Genomic DNA, 19,409 nt, shown 5'->3' on the forward strand with positions numbered 1-19,409 from the left:
TATGTTTTCTTATGGTGACAATTTGCTTTACAATATTTATTGAACATTAGGTTGTCGGAAATTTATTTCTTTGACTGTACAAGTCAGAGCAGGACAGTGAACGTATTAGGACAGTAAAGTAAAACTGCATACTATAAATACAGAATTATTAATTAAGAATATAAAATACAAAAACAAAAGAAACACATTAAAACTAAACTAAACATAATTTAACCTAGTGGGACTACATTGTCTACATTGTTTTTTTTTTTTTTTTTTAGTATGAATAGGTAGACGTTTGACCACGATCACACCTGATGGTAAGTGATGATGCGGTCTACGGTGGATCACGCTCATTGTTTCCACAGATGTCTCCCAAGTCGCTGCCAGTGCCTAATGTGCCCATAAGCCTGGCGCGTTTCCTCGCTGGATGGCGATGCCAATGCGCTGAGCGAGGAACGAGCTAGCCTTACGGTCACCAGTGGACGTAATTAAAAGATATTTGAGGCGTTGAAATAGTTTTAAGGCCTTAAATATCTTTTAAGGCTGCTAAAACCTAACCATCGCCTAGAGATGCGTATTTGCGACGTTTTGCGTTCTGCCTGAATATATATTCATAATTTCAATTATCCCTCTAGTCTAATCCCTTTTTTTTTTAACATTGACTATGAAATATACAAAAATAAATTTCGGGCCGGATCCTACGCTACTATTCGGTATACCGGACGAATATCCGTTGCATCAAGTCACTCACTGGTAGGTATTGTAGAGCGCCACGGGCAGGTTGGTGAGCACGCCGGTGGCGTACACCAGGCACTCGAACCCGTCCGCGAGCGTGTAGCCGCCCGCCAGGTGGCGCTTGTACCAGCCGGTACCCGCGTGCCCCGTCCACAGGAAGAACATAGTCGACGCCTGAAGGAGGAAATATTCATCATTAGCTGGGCTTCTAACAAAGGCCATGCCAGGATAAGCTAAGGGCCGGTTGCACCAAACCATCTGTCACCGTTAAAGCGTTCGTTAAATTTTATTGTATGGGATGTTCCATAGATGTCTGCTGCGTGACGATGATGTGTCTGCTAAATGTGGTTGATGCAACTGGCCCTAAGTGAATCTGCCCCCAGCGAGTTTTGGCTTGAATTTTTTTTTATTGATTCGTCTTTGTATTAGTATCGAGTATGCCAGATTTCAGCTCCCAAAACTTTATAGTTAAGTAATAAAAAAAAAAACGAAATTTGAACTTTCTTCGATATTTTTTTTCTGGGCAGCCGATTTTGACGTGCGTGACGTATATTGTACATATAGGTAGGATAATCATATGATATTAATTTTGTGTTATATTGCCATTGTGTTATATTGTTCATCAAAGCTGGACTCGATTTTTTTTTGTGATAACCGTGTAGTTTTGTGGGGCCGGGAAAAAGGAGTTTTTTTTTTTTTTTAATTCATAATATCTTTATTCATGTAGGCCTAGTTACAAGCTCTTATGAATAGTTCATTACATATATATTATGATCTTAATCTAACCTAATTATCAGAGCAATTTATTGTTGTAAATTATTGTTCATAATAATATTGAGTCTATAATATACAATTTCATAATTTTTATATAAAAATAATCGTTAAACAAAAAATATATAATTAGGTATATGTATATATAAAAATACATGTCTAGAATATTTCTAGGAAAAATCCAATGTCCAAAAAAATACAATATTAATTTCATCAACAATAATAATAATAAAAAACGTAAAAATAAGAAACCATTTCGAATAACAATTAATCCCACGTTGTTTTATCATTCATGTAGTCTTGTGTTGTATAATAAGCTTTGGAAATGAGTACACGCTTTACATGATTCTTAAATTTATTAATTGACAAGTCAGTAATATGATTCGGAAGTTTATTATAAAATCGAACACAATTACCCATGAATGATTTTTTAATTTTACAGAGCCGTGTGAAGGGCACCGCGAGTTTATGTTTATTTCTAGTATTTATATTATGTACATCACAGTTTTTCTTAAAATTACAAATGTTTTTATGTACATACATAATATTCTCATAAATATATTGACAATGCACTGTCATTATATTAATGTCCTTAAATTTATCTCTAAGTGAGTCTCTATGGTTCATTTTATATATTGCTCGAATAGCCCTCTTCTGCAGAATAAATATGGTATTTATCTCTGAAGCACTGCCCCAAAGTAAAATACCATATGACATAATGCTGTGAAAGTAACTAAAATAAACTAATCGAGCTGTTTTCACGTCTGTTAACTGACGGATCTTGCTCACTGCAAAAGCTGCAGAACTAAGTCTATTCGAGAGGTTAACAATATGGGGACCCCACTGAAGTTTAGAATCTAAAGTTATACCAAGAAAAACTGTACTATCTACCAGTTCTAATTCCTCATCCTTCACAACGACACTTGTTTGCTCATTCCTTACGTTACTATTAGTGACAAACTTAATACATTTAGTCTTTTTTTCATTTAATAATAAATTATTAGCATTGAACCAGTTCACTACTTTAGAGATAGCATTGTTTACATCACTGTGAGCTTGTTGCTGTCGTTTGAGTTTGAAAATAAGTGAGGTGTCGTCTGCAAACAATACTATATCATGGTGGGTCTTTACAAGGAATGGCAAGTCATTTATGTAGATAAGGAACAGGAAAGGCCCCAATATTGATCCCTGTGGTACACCCATAGAGACCAATGACCCAGTTGATCTCTGTCCATTGACATCTACCCTTTGTATTCTACCATTTAAGTAGGACTTGAGTAAATCTAGTGCTGATCCTCTGACTCCATAATAATGTAGTTTCCTGATCAATGTTTCATGACAAACACAGTCGAAGGCCTTAGATAAATCACAAAAGATACCTAAAGCATCTTGTGACTCCTCCCAGGCATCGAAAATATGCTTAATTAGCTCAACACCAGCATCGGTTGTCGAGCGACCCCGTGTGAAGCCAAATTGCTTATTATGCATTAAATTATTAACGTTAAAATGTCGTACTAATTGAGAAAGAACTAATTTTTCAAATATTTTACTGAAAGTTGGCAGCACAGATATTGGTCTAAAGTTAGTGGGGTCAGAGTGGCTGCCGGATTTAAATAAAGGAGTTATTTTGCTATGTTTCATTAGATCAGGAAACTCGCCGCAGTCAACACTGTTGTTGAATATAACTGCTAAGTCAGGCGCTACAACCTCAACTAAGGATTTTACGGCATGGACGGAGACCCCCAGAGGTCACTAGTTTTTTTGACATTAATTGATTTAAATGCCTTTACTATATCTGAGGTACAAACATGTTCAAAATAAAGGTCTCTACAACACTCAGGAACGTTTTCCTCTAATAATGTGACGGCAGATAAGGGTGATGAATTTAAATCCTTAGTTGTGAATGCTGGTATCTCGGTGAAAAATTTTTCGAACTCTGTTGCTACTTCAAAATTGGAATCTATAATTTTGTTATCAATATTCAGTTTAATATCTTTTACTGCGTGTTTCGAGCGACCAGTTTCCACATTAATTACTTTCCACGTTGCTTTAATAATGTCAGAGCTATTTTTTATTTTATTACTAAGATAATTTCGCTTAGCGATATGACAATCTATCTTGAACTTCTTCGAATATTGCTTAACATGTTCTTTAAATTCATCACTCGTATTAAACCGCCGTTCTTCATACAAGGCATACAATGCACGTCTTCGTTGATGTAACTCTGCAGTAGCCCACTCACTAAAAACTGATGCACCACTAACTACGACCGATTTTGAAGTAAATATTGCATTATAATGTTGCAGAAAAGTGTGAAAGAATGAATTATACATACTATTAGGACTCATATCGGAAGACAGGGAGGGTAGCGCCTGAACCAAACTTTGCTTCATTCGTTCCACGCGGTCGGAGGTTACTGGTACAAAAGTTATTTGTTTTCTCAAAGTATTTTTCCTTAATGTCTCAAATACTATCAATTGGCCTAAATGGTCTGATTCTAAGTTGCTAATTACATCTTTAGTAGTAGGAAAAATATCAGTGAAAATATTATCTATACAGGTGGCACTAGTGGCAGTCACTCTAGTAGGCTCCATAAAAATATGATTGAGATTACATGATTTGAAAAGATTCAACAATCTGATACTTATTGTTGAAAGTAAATTTTATTTAAATTTAATCCTAAAATAAAATACAACCTGACAAAAAAGATTACAAATTAATAAGTGTTAATATCGTAAACGTATTGTCTCGTTTTCTTACACAATATTGATTTGAAAGGGACGACACTACAAAGTTGCCTTTTTTTTAACCCCCGACGCAAAAACGATGGGGTGTTATAAGTTTGACGTCTCTGTCTCTCTGTCTGTCTGTGTGTGTGTGTGTCTGTCTGTGGCATCGTAGCTCCCGAACGGATGAACCGATTCAGATTTAGTTTTTTTGTCTGAAATCCGAGTTAGTCGGGAGTGTTCTTAGCCATGTGTTTATGAACGGACAAGAGGGGGCAAAATAGAAATACAAAAATCTGTCAAGGTGGTCAAAGACATGCACTAACCTTCTCTCCGGGAGTCAGGAACTGCAGGCAGGATTGGCTGGGGTCCACACTTCATCACGGAAGCACAACCGTTTTCGCACATGTCTTATAACAGTCTGTCAGGTGTCAACAACTAATTAGAGGGCCGCGCGGACGGGGCGAGGCGCGAGGGGAGGGGAAACATATCTTTTAAATATATATGGTTAGGTAGGTAGAATTATAGGTAGAATTTTGAACACCATGTTTCATGAAAATCGGTCCACTATGTCGGGGGGTTTTTTCAAAATTTTAATTTTGAGGTTAGGTTATTTACTCTTTTTACCAGATTATGTACTTAAGTCACATCTCGGACACTGGCGATCAAATATATGAAAGAGGCGCGTTCCTAGCACACATTCTAAACTCGTGTAGGTGAACGCGTACTATGCTTGTATGAGTGACATATGACAGGTCGACTGTTTGCGTTTATGACAGGTGGTTTTTGTGAGGTAACCGAGAGGGGGTGGGCGGCACTTTCAGCGGGGAGCGGAAGTGGCCATACTGTACGATAGTACTCTTTATTATACTGTGCTTAAGTACTCACCCACATACTGAAGTCATACCCCCAGGGTAGGAAAAGCACGCCCGTGTTGTACTTCTCCCAATGGCTCAGGTAGAAGTTGAGGAGGATGTTCCACATTATGTAGTACATTCTGGAACAAGTGGTTCTATGTTATCGAGAATGAGTAGGACACATGACACATTGTCATACGTTATAACAATTTGGTTGGTAAAATAATAACCTTTTCATCACACTCGCACACTAATTGTGTTATTGCGCGCAGGCGGAGCGTGAGTTATAGAAAAATCGTTCTCCCTGGGGAGTTAAGAAATTTCTAGTACTGTATTGAACTTTTTTTTAACTTTTTGCATATTTTTTATAATGCAAGTGTGATGAAAAACATTGTGTGTAACTCGGGAAGTATGAATATACTAACTCGAGTCTTTTAATCGCTCCGGCAAGCCGTCGCGATTTAACTTACTCTTGTTAGTAATATTCAACTTCCTCCCCTTGTTGCACAATGTATTTTTTTTTTAAATTGATTATTCTTACATGGTGAAATAAAAAGGACCAGGCCCCTTAGCCGAATGGAATTTTTTTTGTGGAATGCTCTTATTACGTTCAGGGAGCGTTTTATAGTGGTGCGGACGACAACATCAACTTCATACAAATTGGATCGCTCCGTGGGGTCGGTCCACGTGACACTAAAACCAGCCTAAGGGGCTTAACATTTACCTGATAGGCTTGACAGAGTAATCCATACACCCAAAGATGGAGTAAAGACAGGCCGGGATGAAGAATACTGAATAGGAGTCCAGGCCGTGATCGAATAGTTCACCCTAAGGTCCTGAGGTCTGTGTGTCAGGCGGGCCAGACAATACAAAAAAATTCCCAAAAGTACCTACCAACAAGCCATGCGCGGATCCAGGGGGGGTCATGGGGGTCATGACCCCCCCTGGAGCCTAGGTTGGCCATACAAATAGATCACGTGACCCCCCCCCCCCCTGGGGCCCCGGGCCTTTACCACGTGACCCCCCCCTGGGCACGAAGCTGGGCGCGCAACAAGCCCATAAAAACGGTAATTATCATGTGAGTGTGTTTAGTAAAACTTTGTCGATTGCTATAAAGCTGCTTTGTCAGTTTATTCATATAAAGATATGTACATACAATACAAGCAAATCTCGTTTTTATGGCAAGCGACAAAGTAAGACTTTTTAATAAACAAACTCACATAATGTGAGTGTGTACGGGAAAACGTCCCACTTTGTCGATTGCTATAAAGCCGCTTTGTTAGTTTATTCATATAAAGATACAAGTAAGTCTCACTTTAATGGTAACCGACAAAGTGGGACGTTTTACTAAACACACTCACAATATTTAGTTTCTTTATCGGTTTAGCAACCCGCCCCGGCTTCGTACGGGTTTTATACATATAAACCTTCCTCCGAATCACTCTATCTATTTAAAAAATTACCAGCTCTTATGGATTGACCTGTAGTGATTTTGACTTATAAGTTTTTATAGGAATAACTGGCTTAATATTTACCTGATAGGCTTGACAGAGTAGTCCATACACCCAAAGATGGAGTAAAGACAGGCCGGGATGAAGAAGACAGAATAGGAGTCCAGGCCGTGGTCGAACAGTTCTCCCAGAGGGCCCGACGTCTGCGTGCGGCGGGCTTGCTTGCCATCGATGCCATCTGGAATTCAATGAAGATGTTCATGTCTAAATTTTATAACCGGGCGATTTTTTTCAAAGTTGTTCACCCCACTTTTTTTGGATTTGGAAATTTTTATGTGTTTTCCACTCAGGGTCCCCCCACATCAGCGTCTTGCGAGCGTCGCGTCGGGCCAACTGTAAGGAAAAAGAGGCTTTGCCCGTACAGTTGGCCCGACGCGACGCTCGCGAGGCGCTAGATGTGGGAGACCCTCAGAATCGCGAGCTCTTTCAATCCTAATAGGAGAAAAATTGTCCCAAGGTTTTTTCCCCATTCCGTTACCATTTTTTCATACATTTTGTATGGCGGTAACGGAATGGAAGGTTCGAAAAAATGTATGGAATTCTTGGGACATTTTTTTTCTCCTATCAGGATCGAAAGAGCTCTCGAATCTGAGTATGAATCGCGTAAAAAATACCCATGTTACAAAAAAAGTGGGGTGGACAACTTTAAAAAAAAAAATGGCCCATCCACAGGATTTTTTTTTCAGTAGATAGGCATTCTGTGCTCTTCGCTCGCGTTAGAAAGAGACAAAAAGTAGCCTATGTCACTCTCCATCCCTTCAAGTATCTCCCCTTAAAAAATCACGACTATTCGTCGCTCCGATTTGCCGTGAAAGACGGACAAACAAACAGACACACACACACACACTTTCCCATTTATAATATTAGTAAGTATAGATAGCACAGTATAATAAAGAGTACTATCGTACAGTATGGCCACTCCCGCTCCCCGCTGAAAGTGCCGCCTACCCCCTCTCGGTTACCTCAGTTTACCGCCTGTCAAAAACCCGAACAGTCGGCCTGTCATATCACTACATAGTATAAAACAAAGTCGCTTTCTCTGTCCCTATGTCCCTATGTATGCTTAAATCTTTAAAACTACGCAACGGATTTTGATGCGTTTTTTTTTAATATATAGAGTGATTCTAGAGGAAGGTTTACATGTAGGTATAATACCCCTGCGAAGCCGGGGCGGGTCGCTAGTTACACTCATATACAAATAATGTTAAAGTAGGTTTCTTTTTTGCTAAATATTTCCTAGCAGAAATTTTCACCAGCCGCCACTGTGAACTACTAACCTAATGTATAAGCCAGGAACAGAAACACAGCTAGGAAGTACCACAGAGTCTGCGGGATGCTAGTTCAATTCCACTAAAAGTAGTCTCGTTTTTAACCCCCGACGCAAAAACGACGGGGTTTATAAGTTTTACGTGTCTGTCTGTGTGTGTGTCTGTCTGTGGCATCGTAGCTCCCGAACGGATGAACCGATTTGGATATTTTTTTTTTGTCTAAAAGCTGAGTAAGTCGGGAGTGTTCTTAGCCATGTTTCATGAAAATCGGTCTATTATGTCGCGGTCGGGGGTTTTTTCAAAATTTTTATTTTGTGGTTAGGTTATAAATAGATTGTCCAACTCTTGCCTGAGCCGCTTTCTTAACTATAGTAATCTTCTTTCAAGCCAACCAGATTGTCTGACTGGTAAACTAAAAAAAAAACTCACCTAAAGTATAAGCCAGGAACAGGAACACAGCTAGGAAGTACCACAGCGTCTGCGGTATGACCTCAGGGCGCTGGCAGGGGCGGCTCACTCCGCGATTTTATCGCCGCGCTACAAGTACATGTCGGCGGCCGCGAGTTCGCGGCCCATCCAGTGGTGACGACCTTCGCGCGACGCAATAGCGCTTCGTTTGTTAATGTAGGTAAGAATTTATAAATAAATAAATAAATATTATTATAGGACATTCTTACACAGATTGACTGAGGCCCACGGTAAGCTTAAGAAGGCTTGTGTTGTGGGTACTCAGACGATATATATAATATATAAATAGAAAACATCCATGACTCAGGAACAAATATCTGTGCTCATCACACAAATAAATGCCCTTACCGGGATTCGAACCCGGGACCGCGGCGTAGCAGGCAGGGTCACTACCGACTGCGCCAGACCGGTCGTCTAATTTAGAATAGCGGCATTTTGTGAACATCAAAGGAGTGAGCCACAGATGTCATATATACCATAGATCAAGCAAACGTATCTACTTAGCGTGTCAAATGAACTCAGTGAAATCCACTGAGTTGACCGTTTTTACTCGCAGCTTGCAGCTTTCGGGCGTCAATTTTTGTAAGTTGAAGTCAACCAAAACATAAAAAATGCCTCGTTACGTGATATTCGATTGCAACAACACAAAAATTATGAACAATCAAGAGCCTGAGACATATTTAAAATTACAGGCAAGAATCAACTTCAGTACAAAATTTGACACGCTCGGCCCCTATACAAATATATGAATTTGTTTCTTCTACCTAAATTAAGTTCTGTGGAGTGAGCCTTCTGTACTAGTTTGTATTATTATATATTCTGTGGCGCTGGCGCAGTACCACAGTTCCACTATTTTCTTCTATTATCTAGTTTGATTGTGTGCTACCTCATCGTATAAGCTACTTTTAGCCAGTACTCACCTAAAGTATAAGCCAGGAACAGGAACACAGCTAGGAAGTACCACAGTGTCTGCGGTATGACCTCAGGGCGCTGGCAGGGGCGGCTCACTCCGCGATTTTATCGCCGCGCTACAAGTACAGTTCGCGGCCCATTCAGTGGTGACGACCTTCGCGCGACGCAATAGCGCTTCGTTTGTTAATGTAGGTAAGAATTTAGAATAGCGGCATTTTGTGAACATCAAAGGAGTGAGCCTTCTGTACTAGTTTGTATTATTTTATATTCAGTGGCGCTGGCTCAGTACCACAGTTCCACTATTTTCTTCTATTATCTAGTTTGATTGTGTGCTACCTCATCGTATAAGCTACTTTTAGCCAGTACTCACCTAAAGTATAAGCCAGGAACAGGAACACAGCTAGGAAGTACCACAGCGTCTGCGGTATGACCTCAGGGCGCAGGCTCAGTTCCACTATAGTCTCGTTCCGGGCGCTGGCGGCCGTGTACGAGTAGTCGTAGTACGAGAGTAGAACGAAGTCCAGGACGGTCAGGAGGAACCCGAGGAATGTTAGCAGGTTCGGGGCCACCCAGCGGGGTACCAACTGGAAAAAAAATAGTATGTATGTCTAAACCATATATAAAATGTTCGTATTTGAATTTATCATTTAGGAAATTATGTTGAATTAATTAACTTAAATAGAAAACTAACAAAACTCATTTCGTCACTACTTTTAAAAAAACTTGTATCTTCGTCTGTCAATGAAAAGAAAATTGTAGTAAAAGTATGTATGGAATATAGACTTACTGCGTTTTAACTTTGAGGAGCAGCGTGAGATAAGAGATTTTTTCAAAGTAGTGACGATTTCCTGACTCATTCCAATTAATATATTATTAAATTTAATAATTCCGATAGGCCAGCTTATGGCCTTATGATGATAAATGATAAGAATGTTGGCTAAAATTGTAATCATTATCATTTTGTATTTTATTTCATAATAGTTCAGCACAATCGAGGAAATTGAGTGCTCATAAACAGGACAGACGAATCTATATGAATTCTTGTAAATTTCCTTAAGCACAGGTCCTAAATCCTATACATATACACACAAGCCTTGAATTTCTGAGTATCTAGCCAACACAATCGATTGCGCTTCGTAAGCGTATCGTAGCCAGCTCTCCCTATCAATACCAACATTTAGAGACTCTATACATCTCTATAAAAGGCTGGAATAAAAGACTACTTGAATGGCGACCATGGGGAGAAGAACGCCGTCAAAAAAGACCGCAGATGCGCTGGGCGGACGATATCAAAAGGGCAGCTGGCAAAAAGTGGCTCCAGATCGCACAAAACCGTGACGAGTGGCGCATGTTGAAGGAGGCCTACACCCGAAGGATAGAATCAGGTTAAAGAGAGAAGAGAGATACATCTGTAACATCTCTTATTAATCATAGTAGCTTTGTACTTTGTATAATTTATTGAAATAAATTTCCATAGAGTTTTGTTCCATTGACTTTTGCTTAATGTATCTTGTTTTTTAATGCATGTTAATTATACAGGTAAGATGTAATGTTTTGAAAAGAAGTGGCCCGCCGAGTTTCTTGCCGGTCCCATAGTGGATACCCCCCTCCAACTGAGGGGGGACTGAAATCTTCTCGAGGCTGAGGCGTAGGGTTAGAGCCGGCGTAGCTTTATTTGACGTTCATAAGCGCATTGTAATATGCCTACTTGGAAAATAAATATTTCATTTCATTTCATATCAGTCTTCTGTAGTGGCGTGACAGAGCCAGACTGCGTTTTGAGCGCGTAACGTCAACGATTGCCACTTCGACTAGGCAGTGTTCATTCATTATCTATAATATCTGGGCGACCGAGCTTCGCTCGGTTCTGTTAATTTCTTATCCTTGACATGTGTCGCCATCTAGTTCAAAAATCAATAATACCTACATCGAGCGAAAAAATTCTCAGCCTTAACACAACTACTCCACACGAGATGGCGCGCATTTCGCCACAAAAACTCAAATAGTGTATTTTTCTATTCATTTTAGCCTTGACCTGTGTCGCCATCTAGTGTTTGCAATAAATAGTACTTACATCGACCGAAAGAATTCTGTCTTAACAGTACAACTACTGCACACGAGATGGCGCGCGAAGAACAACGCATGAAAACTCGAAAATTCGCGTTTTCCGGGACCTAAGGATAAGTTAGACCGATTTTTCACCCCCAAAAACCCCCACATAACAAATTTCAGCGAAATCGTTAGAGCGGTTTCCGAGATCGTCAGTGTAAATAAATATATAAATAAATAAATATACAAGAATTGCTCGTTTAAAAGTATAAGATTTGCGTACGCTAAATACAGATGTATTCTTATTCTTACAAATACGTGACGCGCATCGGACCATATTGATAAGGATATCGCGTGATAACGATCTCCAGACAGACTGTTAACACTTAGAAAATTAATTTATGACTACATCTTCCGGTGGAAGATAAATATTTAAACTAAAGACCCAAATAATAGAAAAAAATATTAATTTTAACTTCTGATTAGCAGAAATGTCTGCAATCGATGCCACTAGGCTTAGAATAAACTTTTAAAAGTGGAAAACGTCTGCCTTCCAGAGGCCCAGAGAGGATCCAGAGGCCGTGAGTTCAAGTCTCACCCAAGGCAGACATTTTCCACTTTTAAAAATATTAATATAATATAATATAAGTAATGTAATAATGAACCTAAGTATGTAAGAATTTTGGCTGTGCCCTAACAGAGTATCATGTACGTCAACCAATTGGAACCCTAGGTCACTGTAGAACAATGTTACAGTGACGTTATAAATCAGATTGTAAGAAATCTCTTACTGCTTGTCATTGTGACATGGTTGTAGAGTGGTCTAGGGTTCCAATTGGTTGACTGTACCAACACCAACTATATTTTTATTTATTTATCGTATGGCAATTAAGACTACTATATTACTACCTAACTACTGTATAAAATAACCTAACTACAACATTAAAATTTTGAATAAACCCCCGACCGCGACATAGTAGACCGATTTTCATGAAACATGGCTAAGAACACTCTCGACTAACTCAGCTTTCAGACAAAAAAAGCTAAATCTAAATCGGTTCATCCGTTCGGGAGCTACGATGCCACAGACAGACACACACACAGACAGACAGACAGACAGACACGTCAAACTTATAACACCCCGTCGTTTTTGCGTCGGGGGTTAAAAATGAAAATGAACATGATCACAATAAAGATTTGCTTGTTTTGTATATATTTTTTGTAATCATTATTAACAAATAAAAACTAAACTAAAATTACACTAAAAATAAACGACGTACAAACTAATATTAAAAACAAACAACTTAAAAATATAAACAATTTAAACTAAAAAACCGCTCCCAGCCGTTCCTGATGCAAAAGTGCCCAAAACGCTCACTGCATTCCCGCGTTGGATTACAATGGAAAGCTTTTGCACCAGGAACGACTCGGAGCGGGGGTCCTCTCCTTTTTGTCTAAGTCGACGGCCCAGTTCGCGCACGAAACGCTTCGCGTCTGCACCCCAGCACCCTGCCGTCTCCACCGCAAAAGGGACAAAAATGTACCCAGGCCCAATGGGAATATACTTTTGCCTCTTTACGTTCGCCTGCGTTTCCGCCGCCGCTCCGGCCGCGTGCGAGGTACGAGCGATATGGGAGGCGGCGAAGATACTGACGCACGTAGCGTCCCATACCAAGCACCGCCCCCGTTCCCAAGGTACTAATGTCAGGCCATCAGGACGTTTCCCATAAAGATTTGAATTGAATTGAGTTAAAATTTAATGATGACAGAAGGAATATTTTTTGGGTGGCTGTAATCCATACTAATATTATAAATGGGAAAGTGTGTGTGTCTGTTTGTTTGTCCGTCTTTCACGGCAAAACGGAGCGACGAATTGACGTGATTTTTTAAGTGGAGATAGTTGAAGGGGTGGAGAGTGACATAGGCTACTTTTTGTCTCTTTCTAACGCGAGCGAAGCCGCGGGGAAAAGCTAGTCTTGTTATATGTTCGTCTGCAAGCTAGGTATAGAATGAATGAATAACTGTGGTCATAGTTCATTGCATAAATTTTGGATTGCATTTTTTTTTTAAAGTTGGATTAGAATTAAATAAAGATGTGATGATAGTGTTTAGTAAAACGCCCCACTTTGTCGCTAACCATAAGGACGAGATTTGCTTGTATCTTTATATGAATAAACTGACACAGGGGCTTTATAGCAATCAAGAAAGTGGGACGTTTTACTAAACTCGCTCACAAAATGACGAAATGAAATTGCTATAAGTATGATAACCTGTATTTTTAACCCCCGACGCAAAAACGACGGGGTGTTATAAGTTTGACGTGTCTGTCTGTCTGTCTGTCTGTCTGTTTGTCTGTTTGTCTGTCTGTGTGTGTGTCTGTCTGTGGCATCGTAGCTCCCGAACGGATGAACCGATTTAGATTTAGCTTTTTTTGTCTGAAACCTGAGTTAGTCGGGAGTGTTCTTAGCCATATTTCATGAAAATCGGTTCACTATGTCGCAGTCGGGGTTTTTTTCAAAATTTTAATTTTGTGGTTAGGTTATTATGGGTCATGCCACACAGACACATGGTATGCATGCATTTTCATTAAAATTTTCAAAAATGTAGTACAATTTGCAAGTGATATAACAATGTATATACTGTAGTACGTAGCTGCAAAAGTGCATGGCGAATTTAACAATGAATTCATTTAAAAATGTCTCCACGCTAATTTGCAACTCATCTACCTTATCAAAAATAAATCATTAAAATTATCAATGCTGAATGTATCAAGGACAAATATAATGTAAAATGCATGAGAGCAGAAAATAAGGAATTATTATTAAAATTATAGCTATAAGTAAGTATAGATAATGCATATTTTGAGTAGAAATTGTTTTTAACCCCCGACGCAAAAACGACGGGGTGTTATAAGTTTGACGTGTCTGTCTGTGTGTGTGTCTGTGGCATCGTAGCTCCCGAACGGATGAACCGATTTAGATTTAGTTTTTTTGTCTGAAATCTGAGTTAGTCGGGAGTGTTCTTAGCCATGTTTCATGAAAATCGGTCCACTATGTCGCGGTCGGGGGTTTTTTCAAAATTTAAATTTTGTGGTTATTGCAAATAGATTATTCTCTTTAACTAACAATTATACAATTTTTCTATGGCTCGCAAAATAAATATCGCAAATAGATAATTATACACCGTGTTTTTTTTTTTAGTTAAATTCGACACATAGCTAGGTTCATTATCAGGAACCACACTGTACATCAGTTTTAGTTTATGGGGACCTAGGCAGGAGATGATTGAAATTGGCAAAAAAAAATTTTTTCATCATTTTCATACATAATTAATGAATTTATTAGTGTGAGAGACCCTTAAGAATAACATTCAAGTTAGTGTCAAGTGATTGGCGGCACATGTCAAAACTAATAACATTAGGAATTGGTAAAGGCTGTCACACACATGTTCAGTGATTATGTTTATTTTTTTAATGACTTGATAACCGTAAGAGTTAAGACGCTAGTTTCTTAGGGAAATTAATTGTATTTGATCTAAAGAACCTTCCCTTAAAGTTAACGGAATTCAATAACACAGTGTAGTTGATTGATACACCCTTTTTATTAACATGTTTGCAGCAGATATGAGTTACTTAGCTCATCAAATAACAATATTTAACATTAATTAATTTAATTTACTTGTGAGTAACAAGCTAAGGTTTTCCAATGTTATAATAACTCATATGTAGCATTCTATCATTTTATATTTTTTTTAAATCTGGCAACTGTACTGTCTTCTAGAATACCTCATAGTTAAAATACAGTAGACAATAATGAAAAAAAAAAAAAGCCAAAGTACAGTTAATCCATACTAATATTATAAATGGTAAAGTGTGTGTATCTGTTTGTTTGTCCGTCTTTCACGGCAAAACGGAGCGACGAATTGACGTGATTTTTTAGGTGGAGATAGTTGAAGGGATGGAGAGTGACATGGGCTACTTTTTGTCTCTTTCTAACTAGCTAGTATTTTATATGTTGATCCTTACCTCAACCACTTTGTTCCAAAACGGGTGCATCACATAGACACTGAGGGGGCTTGTGTCTATCGCCATATACTGGAAATAAATAAAATTTGATGTATAATAATATTATATTACTTTTCTTACTGTTCAGCTAAAAGAAGATACCCAAGCTATATGACCATTTTTAGACCCCTTTCAGTAACCAAACTTAGTATATGATGCACAGACCAATACAACAAGACGGCCCTTACAGGGCGACTCGCAGTCACCAAGCATACGACAAATCAGGTTTATAAAAGTTTGAACGCGTGCGACACCGATCAGTAGCGCCCAAGTATACGACCCGCTAACAGTGTTCGTGTCCGCTCGGGAAAAAATCTTAAATAATCAAATTTGGTTGCAAACAATGGTCTCTTGCAGCATAAAGTGGTGTGGCAAGTCTTCTAACACTTCTACATATAAAAAAGATGGAATAACATTCCACAGTTAAGTCAAATTAATTATTTTGTTGAATATTGTTTATTATCCGCGGAGTTCATTTATACTGGTCAATATGGTTGTATTGAGCGGCGCCGAGGCGCGTCCATCCCTTTTTGCCTAGTTAACAATGCGATATGCTATCCCTTTCACGTAAACGACTAGGGATGGGGCCATGTTAGTTTATGCACAGAATATATAATAGTACAAGTACAGAAGGCCCACTGCTTTGATGTTCACAAAATGCCGCCTTTTAAATACCTACAAAATTCTAACAAAGAAACGAGCCGCACGTGCGCAGCGTCGGACGATAGGGTTGCCTATGGATTAAAACGAATTAATACTCATATAAAATGTTATACTATTATATTCAAGTCTTAGGTACTTTCTAGGTATACATATATATATCCATGCAGTATTTATATATTTTTGTTTAAGTCCCAACATCACAAGCCTAGTTGAACTTTTCCGTGGGACTTAATCAATATTAGATCTGTGTAAGATTGTTCGATTCTATTCATAATGTCTATTTAACTAAATATTATTTAATATTGTCTTCGGTTACCGCGATAGTTACTCATGAAATAAAACTATGGAAACGGATTAAATATTATTTGCCATTCACACGAAGACATCACATATGAACCTAAAAAAAACTCGCGACGTAAAGTAACAATAGAAAGTGCGAACGTGCGTTCCGTGAGAACGCGCGCCACCCCTGATTAGGCCACGAACTCGCGGCCGCCGGCATGTACTTGTAGCGCTGCGATAGAATCGCGGAGTGAGCCGCCCCTGGTTTATGTCTGTTGCGGGAACTTCGTACTACCGTTCGTACCATGTGCTACCATTTTATGAAATATAAAAGAAAGCAGATTTGTAATTGTGAATAATTATCTAGAATCTGTAGAGTCTGTAGTGTTATTTAGTTGATTGATTAGTTTAGAATATTTAGTTGGTAATTTAACTTAGTAAACGTAAGTAAAAATGCACAGTTTAGTTATTAGTTACTAGAATGATTTTTATTGAGGTGCTATCACAATCATCATCCTCCTTGCGTTATCCCGGCATCGGCATTCGCCACGGCTCATGGGAGCCTGGGGTCCGCTTTGGAAACTAATCCCAAGATTTGGCGTAGGCACTAGTTTTATGAAAGCGACTGCCGTCTGACCTTCCAACCCGAAGGGTAACTAGGCCTTATTATAATTTAATTATAATATTATAATTTGTTGCAAAACAAATTCACCACAATACCACAGCTGGTACCGGTACCATTGTCTATAATGGACACGTCCCATTCCCATCCCTACTGCTAATCGTAAAGGCGCGCCATTATTTGAAACGACCAATGGCAGCACCGTGCGCGCCCGCCTCACCCCGCAAGGATTGGTGATTTGCGTCTCGAACAATATCGCTTGCATTAGGCTTCTAGTGGGGTGTTCTGTGATATGATGAGATTACTGATGTGCCAACGGAAAGTTTCCAAAATTCTGAAATTTTCACATAGGAAAACTTCGGAAACTTTCCATACTTTGTATGGATGGAAACTTTCCACTTCATAAATTTGAATTCCCTTTACTTTTCGTGAAAGTTTCGTGAATTTTTCAAGAAATTTAAGATTTTTTTGGAAAGTTTCCGCAACTTGCACATCACTAGGTGAGATGGTATTTTGATGACTACATATGTAATCTATCAGAAATTGTTTTATAGGAGTAGGTAAAAACTTTATGCCATGTATTTTTCACTTCAATTTCATTAGGTGGTTTATTATTTTATTTAAACTTTATTGCACAAAAGATTTGATTGCTTAAAAGATTTTCCCTATTATTTACCTTCATCTCTTAGTTCTTATAAAACATTGTTAATAAAAGCCTATTTCACTCTGTATAAAAAGGTAATGACCTAATGAATTTCGATGATTTCGTTGAGTTATTTGTAAATTGAAATGTATTATATTCAATAAAAAATAATGTTGAAAAACAAAAGAATTTTATTGGATATTAAATAAGAACTATATATTGTGTGTCAATGACAAGATTATTCGGAATAATAATTGTTAAAACACGTTTAGACTAATTAATTGCCAGTTTTAATGTACGGCGTCATGCGAAGCGAGTAACTAGTTATTTTAAGGTTATGTAAGTAATCAATATTTGGAAACACATAAATCAGGCAATAGCTGACACTATGGAACAGAAATATCCCGCATAATAAAATGAATTTCTTACCTTATAATTATCGAAACCCTCCAAGTGGTCCTTACTCAAATACTTGTAATTGAACATTTTCACGCCTTTACTTCACTTATATATAAACTGAAAATACTAATCTATAAGCGGTGGAGCTTAATTTAATTTATCTAAAGTATTCACGCCATACTTTAGATTTTAATTTGTAAATCAGTAACGCTGAGTTTGATAATAATCGACCGTGCGCATTTCGCACAGTACATACAATACAACTGACGTAACTGACATGACATGATGACAGTCATGACACCTACAACGTGGTTTAACCAATCATTGATAACGTTTGACAGCTCCACTTCCAGTCGGCCAATAGAATCACAGGAATGAAAGAGCTTTCGCGCTGCGTCAGTTTTACGTAATTGGAAACGGAGTGACTTCCTGTTTAGGTAAGGGTGCGCGCCCACGGGCGACAAAGTTGCTCGTGGACTTACGTATTTACTGTATGAAAAGTTGCGTAGCCTCGTGAGCGGACTTTCATACTAGCCCATAGTCGCGACAAAAAAGTCGCCCGTGGGCGCACCCTCTAAAGCATCCATTCACGAAATGTTTTTACACGATGTTCATGTTGAACAAGCAAAAATTGTACCAGTACTTGACGATTTTAGATTAATATATCTAGGTCCGGATTATAATTATTATTTTAACAATACATATTTCAAAGTTGATTACGAATAAATAGTTGATCTTTTATTTTTTTACGCCCAGTTATGTTTTATTAGATGTAGCAACATCAAGGTACTGTTTATTTTTTTAGTTTTGGCGGGAATTTACCTTGGTTTGTAAAAAGAATCGGATCGAAAAAGGTTCCGTATCGATTCGTCTTGTCCTTTTCTAGTGCATGTCACTATCCCTTTCGAATATTTAGGGTTGTCACAAATTAAGTGATTATCTTGTCTGAGGTAGCGCACGCAAAGGGACGTTAATTTGTTGGAACCTTAATAATTCCTACGCAGCTATATGAGCTTTATAACCATTTTTAAATAAATTGGGGTCACAGATAAAGGTGACAGAGAAAGATGCGCAAATGGGTATGCGAAAGATGGGTATTCTATTCATAGTAGGCCTTCAGAAGCCGACATTAAATTTATATTTTCGGTATTCATGATGGTACCGGATTAACCGGATTAAGTAGGTATGCCTTGTGTGTATGTTATGGCCCCTGTACACACATGGCCAACGGTTCCACCAGCCCTTTGTGAAACCCCTTGGCCAAGATAAGAGCCGCTGTTTACACATTGGCGAACCAATCACTTGGCATTGGCTCTTCATGAAAGATGGACGTGGAATGGAAAAGTCTAGGAAATTCTAGGTCATAGACGTTGTCAGAAAAATTTGATTAAAAAATAATAACCCCGTAGTAAAATTAAATTATTTGAAATATTAACAATTTTTTGAATATTCTGATAA

The 19,409-nt window shown here is 38.5% G+C and overlaps 1 protein-coding gene across 1 annotated transcript in view; it reads right to left on the minus strand.

Annotated features, from left to right (window-relative positions):
- LOC125242127 (ethanolaminephosphotransferase 1-like) overlaps window positions 1-18,190 on the minus strand; it is a 30,379-nt gene extending 12,189 nt beyond the window's left edge. The window contains exons 1-6 of the mRNA XM_048150832.1: window positions 17,982-18,190; window positions 15,304-15,372; window positions 9,601-9,814; window positions 6,607-6,760; window positions 5,103-5,211; window positions 734-891 (exon numbers count right to left, since the gene is read on the minus strand). Coding sequence (XP_048006789.1) covers window positions 734-891; window positions 5,103-5,211; window positions 6,607-6,760; window positions 9,601-9,814; window positions 15,304-15,372; window positions 17,982-18,038 — 761 coding nt within the window. The 5' untranslated portion in view covers window positions 18,039-18,190. The remainder of the gene's footprint in view (window positions 1-733; window positions 892-5,102; window positions 5,212-6,606; window positions 6,761-9,600; window positions 9,815-15,303; window positions 15,373-17,981) is intronic.
- Between the last annotated feature and the right edge of the window lie 1,219 nt (window positions 18,191-19,409).

Source organism: Leguminivora glycinivorella, unplaced genomic scaffold, assembly GCF_023078275.1.
Source record: "Leguminivora glycinivorella isolate SPB_JAAS2020 unplaced genomic scaffold, LegGlyc_1.1 Scaffold8, whole genome shotgun sequence".
Lineage (NCBI taxonomy): Eukaryota > Metazoa > Arthropoda > Insecta > Lepidoptera > Tortricidae > Leguminivora > Leguminivora glycinivorella.